Source organism: Dioszegia hungarica, assembly GCF_025882075.1.
Source record: "Dioszegia hungarica strain PDD-24b-2 chromosome Unknown MKK02contig_6, whole genome shotgun sequence".
NCBI lineage: Eukaryota > Fungi > Basidiomycota > Tremellomycetes > Tremellales > Bulleribasidiaceae > Dioszegia > Dioszegia hungarica.
The window spans coordinates 1,125,909-1,141,925 of NW_026515768.1; the positions used below are offsets into that span (position 1 = coordinate 1,125,909).

At 55.0% G+C, this 16,017-nt stretch overlaps 8 protein-coding genes across 8 annotated transcripts; 5 read left to right on the forward strand and 3 right to left on the reverse strand.

The window, feature by feature from the left end:
* Window positions 1–148: 148 nt before the first annotated feature.
* Window positions 149–893, reverse strand: MKK02DRAFT_23516 (CDP-alcohol phosphatidyltransferase-domain-containing protein; the record flags this gene model as incomplete). Its single annotated transcript, XM_053086739.1, has 5 exons — window positions 149–239; window positions 274–434; window positions 468–553; window positions 584–710; window positions 750–893. Coding segments are annotated over 5 exons (609 nt in total), but the record flags the coding sequence as incomplete, so codon positions are not given.
* Window positions 894–1,172: 279 nt separating this feature from the next.
* Window positions 1,173–2,037, forward strand: MKK02DRAFT_42598 (uncharacterized protein; the record flags this gene model as incomplete). The annotated part of the gene is made up of 7 exons (XM_053092070.1): window positions 1,173–1,191; window positions 1,470–1,487; window positions 1,543–1,559; window positions 1,636–1,687; window positions 1,730–1,755; window positions 1,811–1,883; window positions 1,931–2,037. 7 exons carry the CDS (start codon window positions 1,173–1,175, stop codon window positions 2,035–2,037), a joined length of 312 nt encoding a protein of 103 aa, XP_052947987.1.
* A 353-nt stretch (window positions 2,038–2,390) lies between these two features.
* On the forward strand, window positions 2,391–4,881 carry MKK02DRAFT_42599 (uncharacterized protein; the record flags this gene model as incomplete). The annotated part of the gene is made up of 10 exons (XM_053092071.1): window positions 2,391–2,613; window positions 2,646–2,712; window positions 2,744–2,774; window positions 2,806–2,925; window positions 3,080–3,261; window positions 3,293–3,392; window positions 3,423–3,533; window positions 3,678–3,760; window positions 3,792–3,913; window positions 3,947–4,881. 10 exons carry the CDS (start codon window positions 2,391–2,393, stop codon window positions 4,879–4,881), a joined length of 1,974 nt encoding a protein of 657 aa, XP_052947988.1.
* Window positions 4,882–5,285: 404 nt separating this feature from the next.
* Window positions 5,286–6,790, forward strand: MKK02DRAFT_22457 (phosphoglycerate mutase-like protein; the record flags this gene model as incomplete). Its single annotated transcript, XM_053086568.1, has 8 exons — window positions 5,286–5,379; window positions 5,410–5,504; window positions 5,537–5,662; window positions 5,696–5,775; window positions 5,807–5,943; window positions 5,973–6,213; window positions 6,244–6,498; window positions 6,529–6,790. 8 exons carry the CDS (start codon window positions 5,286–5,288, stop codon window positions 6,788–6,790), a joined length of 1,290 nt encoding a protein of 429 aa, XP_052947989.1.
* A 494-nt stretch (window positions 6,791–7,284) lies between these two features.
* Window positions 7,285–9,245, reverse strand: MKK02DRAFT_42602 (uncharacterized protein; the record flags this gene model as incomplete). Its single annotated transcript, XM_053092072.1, has 7 exons — window positions 7,285–7,458; window positions 7,490–7,581; window positions 7,615–7,706; window positions 7,737–8,131; window positions 8,162–8,353; window positions 8,384–8,515; window positions 8,547–9,245. 7 exons carry the CDS (start codon window positions 9,243–9,245, stop codon window positions 7,285–7,287), a joined length of 1,776 nt encoding a protein of 591 aa, XP_052947990.1.
* A 145-nt stretch (window positions 9,246–9,390) lies between these two features.
* Window positions 9,391–11,217, forward strand: MKK02DRAFT_36072 (putative ATP-dependent RNA helicase; the record flags this gene model as incomplete). Its single annotated transcript, XM_053089340.1, has 6 exons — window positions 9,391–9,419; window positions 9,453–9,672; window positions 9,727–9,869; window positions 9,901–10,162; window positions 10,192–10,926; window positions 10,957–11,217. The coding sequence occupies 6 exons, from the start codon at window positions 9,391–9,393 to the stop codon at window positions 11,215–11,217; spliced, it is 1,650 nt and encodes a 549-aa protein (XP_052947991.1).
* A 2,851-nt stretch (window positions 11,218–14,068) lies between these two features.
* Window positions 14,069–15,008, reverse strand: MKK02DRAFT_31698 (uncharacterized protein; the record flags this gene model as incomplete). The annotated part of the gene is made up of 6 exons (XM_053088361.1): window positions 14,069–14,170; window positions 14,203–14,272; window positions 14,305–14,524; window positions 14,558–14,636; window positions 14,668–14,812; window positions 14,845–15,008. 6 exons carry the CDS (start codon window positions 15,006–15,008, stop codon window positions 14,069–14,071), a joined length of 780 nt encoding a protein of 259 aa, XP_052947992.1.
* Window positions 15,009–15,206: 198 nt separating this feature from the next.
* Window positions 15,207–15,894, forward strand: MKK02DRAFT_42606 (mediator of RNA polymerase II transcription subunit 7; the record flags this gene model as incomplete). Its single annotated transcript, XM_053092073.1, has 5 exons — window positions 15,207–15,380; window positions 15,414–15,611; window positions 15,644–15,712; window positions 15,744–15,817; window positions 15,849–15,894. The coding sequence occupies 5 exons, from the start codon at window positions 15,207–15,209 to the stop codon at window positions 15,892–15,894; spliced, it is 561 nt and encodes a 186-aa protein (XP_052947993.1).
* Between the last annotated feature and the right edge of the window lie 123 nt (window positions 15,895–16,017).

Consider the following 16,017-nt stretch of genomic DNA (forward strand, 5'->3'; position numbering starts at 1 on the left):
ACCCGCGTGGCCAGAAGACGCGTATAATGGAAGTGTGACAAGGGGGTCAAAGGTAGATAGATGCATCAAAGGAATCAACGTCGAAATGTTGAGTGACTTGGAGGTGGAGGCTCGAGTCAGGCGAAGGAGGGCATGACGTGGTATTATTTCATCTCGGTCGTCCTAGTACAGTAAACCCTCCCTTGCCCTTCCCGATATAACTCAATCCGCTCCATATTGTCGTCCCAGCGACGGTCCACCTGAGAGTGAGCTTGACCGTATGCACAAACCTACTGTAATGCCGACAAGCCCGAGGCGATAGGAAAAGGGATCAAGGGCGAGATAGTCGTCACGCCCATGAGGACGAGCTGGAGGGCGGTGTTGACCTTGCTGATTTGTGTCGGCTTGACTTCCGCAGATGGGAGGGAGGGGTCAAAGTATCGACGCAGAGTTCGCTGTCGTTAGTTTTGCGTCTGAGCAGTACTTACGGGTTTTGGCAGGGAGGCGTATCGGAAATAAAAGGCGCTCAGCGATAGAGCCACGTCTCTTCCGATGATGAGGACCGCGAGGGGTACTAGATGAGCGCGATCAGACTGCGACCTACTTGGCAAGAGCCCCGTCCAGGTCAATGTGCCGACAAGCGTTGTCATGAGCGCTTTATCGGCTGCGGGATCGAGAATGGAGCCCAGGACTGAGCCTTGATTCCATCTTCGAGCGATGTAGCCATCAAGCTCTTATCAGTAGTGCATGACCTCAGATAGGAGACTTACCCAGTCGGATAGGCCGCTGACGACCAAAAGGCTAGTTGCCCAGACAAAGTCGCCCTGTACTATGCTATAGCCGAGAAATGGGCAGGCCGCGAGGCGAGCTATTGTCAGGGCATTAGGTATAGTATAGGGCGACTCTCGAAGTTCAATCTGGCATCAGCTCCGGTGGAGGTAAGCCTACCTCATCTGTATCGTGCCGGGCGGGGGGTGTCGACCTGTCGCTTTCGGGAGTTCTGGGGGGCGTGCTGTAGCCGGCGGATCTCAAGCGCAATGAGGTGACAACGGCTGGACTTCGCAGAAAGCCCACTGACTGCGACGTACACGTCTGCTTATGTAGCCTGCTACATGTCGTAAGTAAAGGGCGCATATGGGCGGTGACAAGTTGATGGATAGAGTCTTCACATGTAATATTGACCAGCAGCCGCTATGACGCAGCAAGAGGTGTGTACGTAATTGCCGCCTGCTTGGCGTTAACCATCCATGGCCATGAGGCCATGGCCATGGGCCCATACTCTACGTCTCGTCTCCATTCTCAGTCCGCGCATATACCTTTACCACTTGCTTCCAGGAGATTAATCATCGCCATACTCTCGAGCCACCCGATAGATCAAGAACCAACAGATTGCAATAAGCTAGATCGGAAAAGACTCGGAAAGGACGGGATCAAGCAGTAGTGCGTTTGCGGCTGTACACTTCGGGATACGTGTCGCTGATGATATGCAGTGTGTATCCCGATCATATGTGAGTAACGCATATCGTCTCGACCTCTCGTGGCATATCGTGCTGACATCAGGAGGTGGTTTTCCCACCAAGGTAAGCAGATTAAGCTGGCCCGTCGGCATCGCGCATTGTGTTCCCTCTTCGACGGCATGACACGGCTGACAGTCAGATATCACAGGATGAGGACAAGCAGGGGCGCATGTGTCCAAGGTGTAACAATGGTGAGCCCGCTCCAGACTCGCAGGATCGAAGCTGATTCTCAGCTTCCGTGGTCGGCGCTTCCTCAAGGGTGAGCCGGAGAGACTTACATTAGCAGAATCCACCACTGATCGCCCGTTTCGCAGACTCGCTTCGAGCTGTTCTGGATCCCCTTGATCCCATTCTCCAAGTCCCACATCTGGATCTGCAGCATCTGTCGTGAGTAACAGCGGAAAAGAGATCGAGAAATCCGGCTAAAGTGGCAGAGTGGCAAATGAAGAAGGGCGACGGTCACGACCCTCAGCCGCCAGGGGCGTACGCCGGGCAGCAGCAGGGTGCGCCGTATCTACAGGGACCTGCTGGGCATATGTAAGCCGGGAGGTAGACTGTGGGGGTAGGGGTGGACGAGGAGACTCGCGCGAGCGGGAGAAGAGTGGGGAAAGTGGGGGAGCAAGTTTGGTGAGACATGAAATTGGCTTTTCTCCAGCTCCATCGGCAATGCACACTCGTGGACCTATCTGTCACGATATTGACCGTACAGTCCCATGCCTTCACTGTAGACCAAACGGTATGCATGTGCTAGTCACACCCACTGGTCCTTTCGGCCGGAAGCGGTTGGGTGATTTTCTACCTCCTTTGGCTTGTTTGTTATAGTCTGCATCTTCCCATCTGACGTCGTGGAAGTATCACTTGATTCACTTGCCTCCTTCATATCTCCACCCTCTGATGTCAGTCCAGTATAGACAGAGTCTTTCGCCCGGTACTAGGCCCCTTTGGCGACCACTCGCCGTCCTCGCTTCGCTCGTCTTGGTCAGCGCCGATGGCCAGCTCGACGCAACACGCCTCGGCACCTTCTATACCGATTTTCCCATCTACAGATCAGGATCAGGCACCAATGTCGTCAAAGTCGCAATCGGCAAGCCCGGCGTTGCGGCTCAGCTCACCCTGTGTAAGACCAGACCTTGAACCTATTGACATCAGCTACGAATGTCAACTTTGTTCAAGTCGCATCGGATCAGTGCGTCGACTGCGCGAATGGTGTCGATCTGTAAGTCCCCCATCTACTCAGCTGACAATAGATACAATCCATCCCGATCATCCTCGTGGACGGTAAGTCCTTTGACGACACCGCTAATCCCAGTCGAGCTCGCAAGAACAGGTCAATGTCGTCATCTTCCCCCAGATGCCCGAGGATACGCTCACCCTCACAACCCGCCTGGGCACCGACATCGTTCTCGACGCTAGAGGACAGGACCAGGTGGTATATCCTGTGTCTGTTGTGGACAAGCTAGAGTCCGGACGTGACGGGGAAGGCGGAGGCACCGGGGAGAACGTGCTTTTGGGAAGGGGGGTGTCAGGCTTTTATGGACTTGGCATCAATCAAGTGGGACCGAATCCGGACCAGCTGACAATAGCAAAATCGCCAACAATCCATTCTATCCACCATGTTGAATGCGGAAAATTATCCCCCAAACCAACCCGTGCCAAAGAACTTTGTCGTCGGATTCGACATCGACTCTTCCAATGGCCAAGTAGGGGGCCGAGTTGGGAGCATGCACTGGGGTGCCGCGCCGCAGGGGAGATGGGTCGGCGAGTTGTAAGTCGCTTGCAGGCGTGGCTGATAGTAGCAACTGGTATGAAACCAACCGCACCGTTGGAGGGTCATGGGGTATCCCCGTGGAGAACCTGCGCATGGGCGGAAATGTCTTGGACACGACCCAATTCTACGTGAGTAGAGTAAAGGTCGAGCTGAGGCAGGCTACGATAGATCCCGGCTTTGATGGCATCTATCTTCCCAGCCGCATCGCCGAGCAGCTTTTCAATAACGTTCAAGGGGTCCTCAGAGACGTTGACGATCCTCGAAGATGGGTGAGTTTCGCCTTGACTCTGCTAATATAGACCATTCCGTGCAATTATCTACAATCCATGTCTATGTCGGTTCAAGGCACCACATACAACTTCAATCCTACGCAGCTAGTCCAACCCGGTCCAGATCGCCGATGCTATAGCCAGGTGCAAGCGTGGACCAACAGCAGTGTGGCAGAAGAGCAGGGGGAGATACGGCTTGGGTCCAGCTTTTTGAGCGGCATCTACTCGTAAGTCCTGACATTACCACGCTAACATCAGGGTCATTTACTACTCGCCCAATCAACAATTCGTCGGATTCGCCGGCAAGCCTGGCAGTGTCAACGACTTCAATGTCGCTGCTCGCGCACGGGGCATGCCAAACATGAATCTGGCGGGGATACGTGAGTCTCTGACCAAGGCAAGGCTGACAGTAGTCATCGGCACCCTACTTGGCTCCCTCCTCATCCTCTTTATCATCTGTTACGCTCGCAACAGAAGCACATTCCAATCCACGTGGGCTCGAGGTGTCCGACAAATCCACCGCGCGCAAATGAATGCTGTGGTCAGGGCTTCCACCATTCCGCCGCCGATTATGAGGCCCATGCCACCGATGATGTCGATGCCGATGGGGATGGGAATGGGCATGGGTCTGGGTCCTGGAATGGGAATGGGAATGGTCCCTCCGGGAGTGCAAGGGCCGGGAATGATGGGGCCAGGGTACGGGTATCCACAGCAGCTCCCTGCGTACCCCGACGCTCAACAACATCCCTTTCTCCAGCAACAAGCATCGCTGCAACATCAACCGCCCGTATACCAGCAACAAAGTACCTCACCCCTTCCCAGCAACGCCCGACATCACCCCGCCCAATCCCGCCATCACAGCCTTCCATCCGGATCCGCCTTACCGTATCGTCCAAACGGCCATTACCCTTCCCCTCCCTCAGTAGATACTACAGCTACACGTCGTCCCCGTGATCGCCATTCGGCTCCGCTTCCACCCAATCCTTCCCAGCATGCGCATACGCGGGGATCCGGCGACACTTCCGCGCACATGCCCCTTCCCTCTAAGCGGCTCCCCCCTCATCCGGAACATCCGGACCATCATCGCTTCAGCCGGCCGGAGTACCAGCACGCCCCGCCTGGGTCGGCGACAAGCAAATCAATCTGGAAATTTGGCAAGCCCGAATCAATGGCGAGGGGCTACGAGGCAGCTACGAGGCATGCCTCTGCCCAGTCCGACGATGGGGTGCATCCAATTGGGGAGGCTGGGGGAGATCTCGGCGATCCGAGAGGAAATTGGAAGGAGGTGGAGCGGAATCGCGAGCGGGAGGGATTGACCGCACTCAACGCCTGGGGCAGAAGGACATGATAATTTTGTATCATATAACTAGTCATAATTGGATTTTCTGTCAAGAGGTCCTTTGCGGAGATCTGAAACAAGCTGAAACAAGACGTCATATGGCAACGCAGCCTCGGCCCTTGATGGCCAAATTGACCTTTCCGAACATCCTTGTTCGAAGGTACTTCGCTCTTACCGTTGTTCTCTTCGCCGTACATACCATGCTTTCTGTACAGTAGGTCTCATGGTGGATGAGGCTGATGAGAAGATTGGCCGTAGGCTATCTGGCGAGCTGGGCCTCTCACTGGGCGGTGACACAGCTTGTCAAAGACCGAAGCTCGACCCAGCCTGCATCCTTTGCGCAGCAGGAATGCCCAAGCAAGCAATACTACCATCCACCAAGTACGTCACCTCATCTCTGAGCTGATGTAGCCATGTCTAGCAGCTTGGAGCATGCGCTCACCGCTGCGGGGCCACCCGGTACTTTCACCATCTCCGCTGACGAGGAAGACTACGGAAGATACAACTGTGAGCTTCCATATGATCACGCTGATGCAGGGGCATGTATGCCTCACGTGCGCAGGGAAGAGTACGTCCGGCTACCCGAGGAGTATGAGCTCCGCTACGTCGAGGTCATACAAAGGCACCACAAGGTGAGTCCATATCGGCCAAACTAACGCCCAAGCGTACGCCTTATGCATCGAATACCCTTTATGAGGAGGACATCGAATGGGACTGCCCAAAAGAGGGACCTTTCCACCATGGCAAATCTCAGACTCGTGGTACCACCTCCATCTACTGGCAGACACAGGTAAGTCCCAGATGGTGCTAGCTGACTTATTAGCGCAATACAAATAATCCCATCGAAAGGACGGTCGGAACTGGCTTTAGAGGCTCCAGCTGCACCTTCCCCACTCTGACATCGTGAGTGAGTACAGGGTGTCGCTGATACCAGGCAAGGAATCGAAGACGCCCGACGGCATGGTGAAGACTTTGGAGGCGTCTACCGAGATATGCTACACTTTCTACCCACTGATCGGAGCAAGTACGAGTGGCGAGTTACCAACAATGTCTTGACTACCCAGACCCTAGGTGAGTTGACGCTGGGCTAAGCTCATCAGGCGGATTTGCAGCTGGCCTATACCCGACTGTCTCGCAGTATCCTGCCAAGGTGCAGCCCGCTTCGTTCGACTCGCTCGAACCTGCCTACGCTTGTCCTCTCGCCGACCGACTGCTTGCCGAGATTGAAAGTGACGCCGAGTGGACCGCACACTTGGTCCAGTCTCAGCCCCTCCGAGATCGTTTCAACTCGGTGACCGGCACAAACCCCGACGCTCTGGGCTGGAAGAGAAGCTGGGATCAGTGAGTAGGTTTCCCAGATGGCGCTGATAGTCCATTCGACAATCTCGCCTCCAAGCAAAGTCATGGTTTGCCATTGCCGTGCTCCCTCGATGACCGCGCTTTTTGCATCGACCAGACACACGCGGATAGAATCTACCGCTTGGGGAACTGGGAAAGTCTCCACAGGTACCGAGGCTCGCCACAGTCGCTTCTCCTCAGTGTCCTGAAAATGGGCGATTGGATCACAGAGCTCAGGCACAATCTGGAGGCGGCAGTTAGAGGCGAGCCAATGCTTTACCGACACAAGTGAGTATTCTCAATGTCAAGCTGACGTAGCTTTGCGCATGATGGATCGATAGCTGCCCTACTCGGCATTCTTCAAATTGACCGGCCCGAGTGGCCAGGGATGGGAGCAGAGGCGGTCTTTGAGCTATATTGGCGGAAAGAGGAATGGTTCATCCGCGTCCTATACTCCGGTCAAACTTTGGAGACATCGACGCCCTTGGGGACATTGAATATGGTCAAGTTGAGCGTTTTTATAGCATATCTCGACCAGGTGATCCCAGATCTAGTCGAGCAATGTACATCATTCCACTAGCTGAACATCATCCATCTCCTCAAAAGGTTCTGGATCCGCTTCCGCATCGACCCCGGCGTACAGCTCGTACACGCTATCCGCCTCTGGGCCTTCGGCCACCGCTTCGAGCAGATCCTGACTTAAGCCTACATCAGCACAGTCTAGGCCACACTCACATTGGATGATACGGATGACTGGGTCATCATTGTCAATCTCGGCAAATGACATCACGCCGAGAGTGGCTTGAAAGATGTGATGGATGCCGGCTGACACTGGGGAGGCTTTGTCGGCCGCATTTAGTCGCTCTCCAATGTTAACGCCTTGAGGCAGCTCCCCGACGATCTCCGCGTCGGTCGCCGATACAAGCCGGTCGCGAATAACGACTGCCGATTCGGCTTGGGTGGATGATAGCAGAGGTTTGGCGTAGGGTGAGGGGTACGCGAGATGGTGAAGGAGCGTCAGGGCCATGTACAACAACGACAAAGAGCAAAGGTCAGCTCTGACGCAGCAGAAACTCACTCGTAATCGGTCGTCCGGTCAACACCCCAGATCTGGCCGCTTTCGCGATGCAACAGCAGGACTAGGGAGGCGACGAGGGGGGTCCGTTCGGCGACCAGGAGAACGCCGTTGGGATCGGATACCGACAACATGGCGAATGCCCTTATGAGATACAGCGCATCCCGGTGGTCCTTATGTTAGCGTCGTCGGCTATGAACTTACCGCAAGCACGATCCTTTTGGCCATGTCAGTCAGGAGCGGTTGACCCCTATCTTTGGCAGATGGGCCGACGAGAGCGCGAAAGTAGCTTGTCGCTGGCGTCAGCAATGCTTTTGCTCTCGACTTACAACAGGAAGCGGCAAAGAATAGGTCTACCGCGCGAGAAGTTAAGCCAGCCTCGACATAGAGTAGGATCAGATCGACGAGCTCGGTGGATTGCCTAGATCAGCATTGTAGAGCATCCACTCACCAAAGATGGGTGCCGCTGTAGCAGACCGCCTCATTGCAATCTGCAATCACACCCGCGAGCTCTTTGCGAACAAATGAATTTGTCAGGTTGTATAGTCGAGTGCTGAGCCCTGGGGGCATGGACTCGACCAGAGAGGGATGACGGACGGCCGTGCGCGAAAACAGGTGAAGAATGTCGGAGAGGGGCAGGGTGCTGTTTGTCTGGTCGATGATGGTTGCAAAGCTGGCCGCGAGCTGTTGTATAACACTCTCATAGTTGAGATCTGGATCCCCGCAGACTTTGAGGATGTCGGCACTGGCTGCAGGATCAATATCGGGGTCGCGGAGGATGTAGAAGAGGGTGGGCTCATTGCGGAGGGGCGATTCGTATCGATAATTGAAGAGATGGTGTGATAGCTGGGTAAGCAATGTCAGACCTCGGCTCACCTCTGTCTTGAGATCTGGTTGAATTTCAGGTTCGGGCTCGGGCTCAGGCTCAGGCGCCGAGGGAGGGGGCGTTTCTGTCCGTTGTCGCTTGCGGCTGGGCCCGAAAGCATTGACGAGGCCTTTGAATTGCGGAGGTTTCTGACTGTGCCTTGGAGATGGGGGCGGTCGCCTGTTACTAACAACTGCGTGATGCTGAATCAGCTCGGCAACTACCGAACTTACATTAAATACCGCTTGGGATTTGAGACTCTCCAGCTGCTGCTTGTATTCCCTCTCTTTGGCTTGCATTTGCAGTTGTAAGGCGTCAATGTTGGATTTGAGCTTGTCCGCTTCGGTTACATAGCGCGATATATCCTAGAGTCAGCCCGTCCAGACGAAAACTCACCTTCAGCTTGTTCCTCTCCAAAGTCGCAGCTTTGCCTTCCGCCTCGTACACTCTATTCTGCAGCTCGGCGTTGGGGCCCTGGCGGAGACTAGCGAGCTCCTGCTCGAGCGCCTCCCTTCTTTCCCGCTCGGCCTCCAAGTCGAGATGTAGCTTCCGTACCGCCCCTCCTTGCGAGCTTTGAGAAGCGATGGGCTCCAGTGCTGGACGATGGGCGGGTTGTCGAAGCGGCAGGGCGTTGGCAGATACCGACCGGGAGAACGCAGAGGGAGCACCGGCAATAGCCTGACGCCTTGCTTCAGCGCTTTGCGAGCTAGGGAGTTGCGGTGGCCGACCGACGGCATCAGGTTGGGCATAGTTACCGGTAGAGTCGATCATAAAGTCGATTGGCTCTTCGTCGCGTATCTGCCGCTTATTGACCGCCTCGACGTGACGAGCAACGTTGCCTTCGGCCACGCGCTTCCCACCATGTTCCCAGCCGAACCCTCCCGCGACAGAGCCGGGCGCTACGTTGAGCGGGGCAGGATCGCGCGGCGTGCCGTCTCTCCTGCGCCCAAAAGGTGCGACACTGCGCGGTGCAGCGACATTGTGATGATAGCGGGCGGGGGGCTTGCCGAGGCTCTGTTCAGCAGCTTCGACAGCGAGGAGTACGTCTGGGTTGTCGAATAGGTCGTCGTCGTCGAAGGGGTCTGAGGAGTGCATGTTGTATCAGTTATTATAGGTGGAGGGGAAAGAGAAGGAATGCGGCGTTGCGAGTTGGAGGTCCCACCTGTCAATTACGGCATCAACAAGCTTTTCATGGTCCAGCTACTATACTCTCAATCACTTGTCCATCCATCTATACATCATGTCGCACCCTTCAGATAGCTTGCTAGAGTGAGTATACTCATCTACATTGCTGACTTTTAGTGCCGACTTGACCTTCTCTCAGCCTCCCTTCTCCTCGTTGGACCCCCGAATCCTCAAAGCGCTGGCCGATCAAAAATTTGCACACCCGACGCTCGTCCAGGCCAAGGCCATCCCGCTACTCTTGGAGGGCAAGGATGTACTCGCTCGAGCGCGCACAGGAAGCGGAAAGACGGCTGCTTACTGCGTCCCCGCGGTGCAGAAGGTTCTGGCCACAAAAGAGGTAAGTTCAGCAAGGACGAGCTGACATTAGCGATTGACCTTGGCTTCGTCGGAGTATCAAGCGACCCGTGTTGTTATCGTGGTCCCCACGCGAGAGCTGTCCATGCAAGTGGCGACCTTCCTCGGGGAGCTCACTGTATATTGCGAGGAGGCAATCAAGGTGGTAAATGTGGCTGCGGGTGCGGCGAATCTGCAAAGGTGCGTATTGTCTTTGCCGAGCTAAATACAGAATTCTGCTTAATGAAAACCCTGACATCATCATCTCCACGCCATCCCGCCTTCTTTCGCTCTTGCTATCCAAGTCAATTGACCTCTCCCTTCTCGCCTTCCTGGCGATAGACGAAGCGGATCTGCTCTTGTCGTACGGCCACAAGGACGATATGGAGACCATCCTTGCCACGCACGTCCCTAGGCTAGGGGTGCAGGGCTGCTTGGTTTCGGCGACGCTCAGCGAGGACGTTGAGGGCATCAAGGCATGGCTCAAGCAGCCAGTGAGTTCTACCAAGACCAAGCTAATCAGGCCATTCTCACACTGTCTGAACACACGGCATCCCTTCTTACCCAATTCGTAACCCATACCACCGAACGCGACAAGTTCCTCCTCATCTACGTCCTGCTCAAGCTCAAGCTTATCCGCGGTAAATCCATCGTCTTTGTCAACGATATTGACCGAGGGTATCGTTTAAAGCTCTTCCTCGGGCAATTTGGCATCAAGACCTGCGTCGTTAACTCGGAACTCCCGCTCGCCAGCCGATATCACGTCGTTGAGGAATTTAATCGAGGCGTCTATGACGTGGTAGTGGCGACGGACGAGGCGAATGAAGAGGAGGTACAGCCGCGGAAAAGGCAAAAGGTCGACCCCGCTTCGATGGCGAGGGGAATCGACTTTACCAACGCAGCTTCCGTCATCAACTTTGATCTCCCGTCAACGCCTACATCGTACATGCACCGGGTCGGCAGGACGGCGCGTGCCGGACAAAGCGGTCTCGCCTTATCGTTCGTCGTGCCCAAGGAGCAGTGGGGAAAGGACAGACCGGTATCAGTGGCATCGGCGGAACGGGATGAGGTGGTCTTGCCGAAGATCAGAGACGTGGCGGGCGAGATCAAGGATTGGGATTGGGGAGGGCGGAAAAAGGAAATTGAGGGGTTCAGATACCGAATGGAAGATGCGCTGAGAGCAGTGACAGCGAAGCGTGTGCAGGATGCTAGACGGGAGGAGGTCAGGCGCGAGTTGCTGAACAGTGAAAAGCTCAAGGTGAGTACGACACGGGCACGCTGACCGTAGGCCCACTTTGCTTCCAATCCACTAGACTTGGACTACCTCCGGCACGATACTATATCACACCCCGTCCGGCAGCAATCACATCTCAAACATGTACCAGGGTATCTGATGCCAAAAATCGCAGCCGCTCCGCTAGGTACAGGGGATGTCGCCGAGGGATCAGGTGTAAGCTTTCATAAGCGAGGTGGGAGCAGGGGACGCGGCGGGCGTGGCGGACGAGGACGTGGCGGGAAAAAGGTGGATCCGTTGCGTATGAAGGGGTAACGGGATGTGCATGGTATCAAGGCTGTGCAGATCCCTTTCTTTGCGAGTAGGTGTAGACATGTACATACATATGTAAAGACTTGCCGACTAGCTGCGGTGCATGACATCGCCCAGGGAGTTTGTTTACATGAAAAATATTATGTTCCGGAATTCTAGGCTGCCATTCGCATCAAGCATGCATCTCCGCGTTTCGCTCTTGCCTCAGCGTCACTTGCCATCATCTCTTCTCTACATCAGTCATGGGAGAAACAGCAACAGCGAAGCCGTACGAGCACCCACCATCGCGAATTCCCGTTCCCATCAGTCGGCGCGCATCCCTGAACCCAGACTCCCTTGTCCTTCAGCAGTCCTCGTCCATCCACACCAACGGCGGAGACGGGCGTCCGAGCTCTGCTTCAGGGAATCACAAGACAACAGCCAGGCCCACAGCGAGTCGGAGACAGAGTCTCCTACTCAATAGCACGAGCAGGAAGACAAGTTTTGGGGAGAAGAATCGCGATCCAGGTGGGTCAAAGTCGGAATCCCAGCTGATGCCAGGCGATCAAGCCGAACTCCGTGATGCGTATCGCAGGAGCACGGAAATATTCTCTTCAGAGCTAGCAGTACCTTCAGCATTATCGTCTACAGACGGGGTGAAGACACCAACTACTCGACTGGCGAATTTGCCAGAGGACGACGTTTCGCCAGGGGCCGCAACCTCCCCGCTGCCACCGAGCGTGACGGACGTGGACGGTAGTCGGATACCCAGACGACGTAGGTTTGACGCGGAACGTCGCTGACGGTAGCGTCATCCGCTCAAAGCACCGATAGCGGGCCAAGTCGAGGTATACCGCATTCCAACTCTAGCTATGATTTGCGCGGAGCAGGAGCCAGCGGGAAGTATGGGCTGAGTCGTGAGTCAGTCGGTAATGGCGCAGCTGATGGCGTAGGCATCCCCCAATCAACAGTGATGAACGCCGTTTCGCTACATCCCACGCCTACTTCCGCATCTCCGATGTCCCCCAACAAGCGCTACGCTTCATCCCCGTCTCCTAGCGATCCCACACTCCGCTCACCTTATCTCGGAATCGATTCTCCTATTTCACCTTATCCGAATGGGAGTGGTCCACTCGGTCTGGGTCTACCTACCTCTCCGGATGGCCGGTCCAGTCCGTACCGACGCTCGACAGGCTCGTCCGCTAGCACCAAAGTCATCGACGGTCTTCAGACGGAACTGCAGCATCTGAAGGTTGTCCTAGAAAAAACCCGGCAGGACTTGCGGAGTTCACAACGTGTCGTTGGATCTGTAGGTTGCAGTGTCGTCAAAGCTAACGTCAGCTCACACGGCAAAGCGAAGATCTGAAAGATACGAAAGATCGGCTCAAGGGAGAGATCGATACTCTGAACAACGCGCTGAAACGGAGGGAGCGCCTACTGCAGGGTGAGTGCCACGATGTGTCGTGCTGATCAGTAGAGACGGTCGATCGCGCAAGATCCGCCGAAGCCGAACTGCACGATATCAAATCGACGCGAAAGCTCCTTGAGCAGACGACCAAAAAACAGCTTCAGCACATGACGGCCCAGGTGACCGAGGCGACCTTTGCTCAGACCAAGTCGGATAAAGAATGTGCCAGTCTCAAGGATAGCGTGCGGAGTTTGAGAGAAGCCTGGGCGAGGGAGATGAAGGTGGTGAAGGATGAGTGGAAGAGTGGCCAGGAAAGGGAGCGCCTGGAGCGTGAGGAGGCGGTACGTCCAATTTGGCGTCCCCTGCTGATATCTAGCGAATGAAGCATATGGCTCTGGTCAAGCTTGTTCAGTCTCAAAGGTGAGCTGAGAGTTTCACAGATGCTAACTCTAGTGCCGACCGCCAAGCTATTCAAGCCCTAGCTACCGACGTGCTCAAGCAGTCAGACGCAGCCTCTGCCATCTACGAGGACCAAATGCACGCTATGCGGGCAGAGGTGGCCAAAAACGCCGAGGATACGAAGACTGCTCAAGAGACCGCTCGGTATGTGCCACCTCCTGCAGGTAGGCCATAAGCTGATGTACAGTCAACTGGCGAGGGAGCTTCTCCACCTGCGTCGCCTGACGCGAGAGGCACCTCGGGAAGACCTTGCCGCTGCCGCAGTGGCAGAATGACGAATTTAACGACCCTCAATATTTTGTGCATATCTTCTAGGACATTACCATCTTGTAGCATACTTGTAATTAGCGATGAAGTGTCTAAAAGCTCTTAATGCAACGACATTAGTGGCTGGCACTGCAAGAGCCACATTCCTCGCTACACGTGGCGAAATAAAGCCGCGATTCGCCGCCGAGACCGCCTTGCCTTGAACGCGTCAAGATTTCCAAACTCTCTCTTCTCCTCTCTTCATATTCAATGGCAGGTAAGACCATCTCATCAGTCACTCATCAGTCAATAATCTCAGCTCACTCGCCAGTCCCAAGGTCACAATGCTCGGCACAGACAGAGGGGTCTTTGGTAAGTCCATCTCTTCCTCTTCGGATCCGCGCTGACTCTCAGACCCCCTCACACTCTCGAGCGGGCTAAGGTCCTGGAATTTCAACCCTCACTCAACTGGTCCCAAACGGATCCTCGATTAATTGTCGAGCAGCGTCCGACCAGAAATGCGGTCTCTACCACCGATTCCAACCCAGAGAAGCGGCAGCGTGGAGGGTATGTTGGTAGATGATCTTGGCATGGGCGCGGAGGGTTGCCTCGTGCTTTACGGTCTTTCCGACCGAGTATCAGAGGCTTCAGTGCAATTTGGTGACGTCCTATAGTTGGACCTATGGTTCAGGGATAACTCGATCAGGACTACTCTGGGGCTGCTGTTGTATGGCTTTCGAGCCTAGATTTATGCATTCAGATCTAGACGGGTCCAGTGATACCAGCTGCGGGCAGGACAACAGGAACCGTGGTAGTGGCGGGGGCAGCTGGGGTCTGAGCGGCGGCGGCGACACGCTTCTCCTCCTGACATCAGCTAAGCATGAGCGACTACTCACGGCGATGCGCTTGGCCTCCTCGTGAACATCCAAGACCTGCTTCTGGGTGGTGGTGTAGAAGCTGTGCACCCTACTGTCAGTGCTGTAACGAGTAAGACTCACCTTGAACCGACGGGAGTGCCAACCAGCTTCGAGTAGTACTCGGAGAGCTTGGCGCTAACGCCGCGGTTCTGGTCAACCTCCTTGGTCTTGTTGACGACAAAGCTGGCCTGCTCGCCGACCTTGCCCGACACAGTCTGGTTCTCGCCAATGACGCGCTGGCCGACGGTGTGGTCAATCGAGTTGAAGAAGTTCAAGAATCGAGACGAGATGCCCTGCTTGTCTGGGATCAGCCTGGTCGAAAAACAAAACTCACGGTCAAAGTCGATGGCCTGCTGGACGATGTGGTCCCCAAGGACGTAACCGTGAGCGAGGTATTCGGCGACAATGGCAGCCTTGGATCAGCTTTGCTATAGATCAACTCACAGCAGGCTTGTCCTCCTGGCTGATTTCAGCGCCGATAGGGGTTGTTCCGGTTGCGGAGGCGGGGAGGATCGATGCCGCCTTGGGCTCCTCAGACACCGAGGTCACTTCCAAGTGGGCACCGTCAAGAGTACCACCGTTGAGCATCCTGTCGTCAGCGCAGTCAGTGACTAAACTCACAGAGAGGTGCGCATGGCACTGAGCTTTTCAAACTCAATCTCGGCCGAGTTGCCCAATTTTTGGACCTTGACGAGCTTTCCGCAGAAGGAGAAGAAGTCGTGGAGTTTCTCCTCTGAGGTTTCGGGCGCGAGGCCTGTGACTCTGATGACATGACCTGTGGACATTGTGATTGTGATGGATGAGTATGGGAATGGGTATGTACTGTGAAGAAGAAAGGTCAAGAGATACCCTGACTATATAGCTGCAGCTATAAGATATGGGTGGAGCGGGCAGTTTACGTAACGCATATGATGAGATTATCACCATACATGCATATGGCTATCGCTGCATGCTGTGCGTTGCGGTCTTGTTGACACCACAACATGTCTAGCGAGATAGCCAATACCCTCTTCCCTCCTCCTCCGCCGTACTATAAAGCGTACACAGCGGACGATGTGATTGCAGACTCCTCGGCAGAGGAGCAGTCTCTTCAGCCACCCCGGGTGGACTGGATAGACGAGGAGGCCAAGTGGATGTGCTTTGGAGAAGCTCTAACCGTCAGTCGCATCCAAGACTCTACTGACAAAAAGACTGCACCACGAATACCTACCCCCGCTGAGATCGGCCTACCTCCCCTCACTAACCCCTCTGATTCACCTCAAGAATCCCTCCCACCTTTACTACACTCCTTCTTACATACCATGCTTCTCTTGCTCGATACCCTCACCAATACCGCTCGGAATCCAGGCGAACTGGAGCAGAAGGGTTGGGCGCATGAAGGCGATCAAGTGAGTTTCTCTTGAAGCAAAGCTTATGTCAGTATATACAGCACCTCACGAATATTGCAGCCACAATGATGGTGGAGGCCAATCAGGTCCGCAGCGTGCAGGTAGGTGATGTGCTGATCAAGCTGACTCCAGGCTGAGGCTACTCTCGTTCTCCTTATGGAAAAGCAGCTGCAGGAGCGGAGGGCGCAGACTGCAGCTCTGAAGAGGTGAGGCCCAAATAGGTCATGCTGATGCCAGTAAATGCGAACATCTCTCCAGCACTCTCCGCGCTTTACGACCATAGACTAGGCCACGCCACCGGCCTCATCATACAGCTTAGATATCCGAATCGCTCTTGTAGCGTACGGCTGAGTTATACTTGCAAGTAGCAATGGGTATAAGCAGGCGACATGTGAGTAGTATAAGC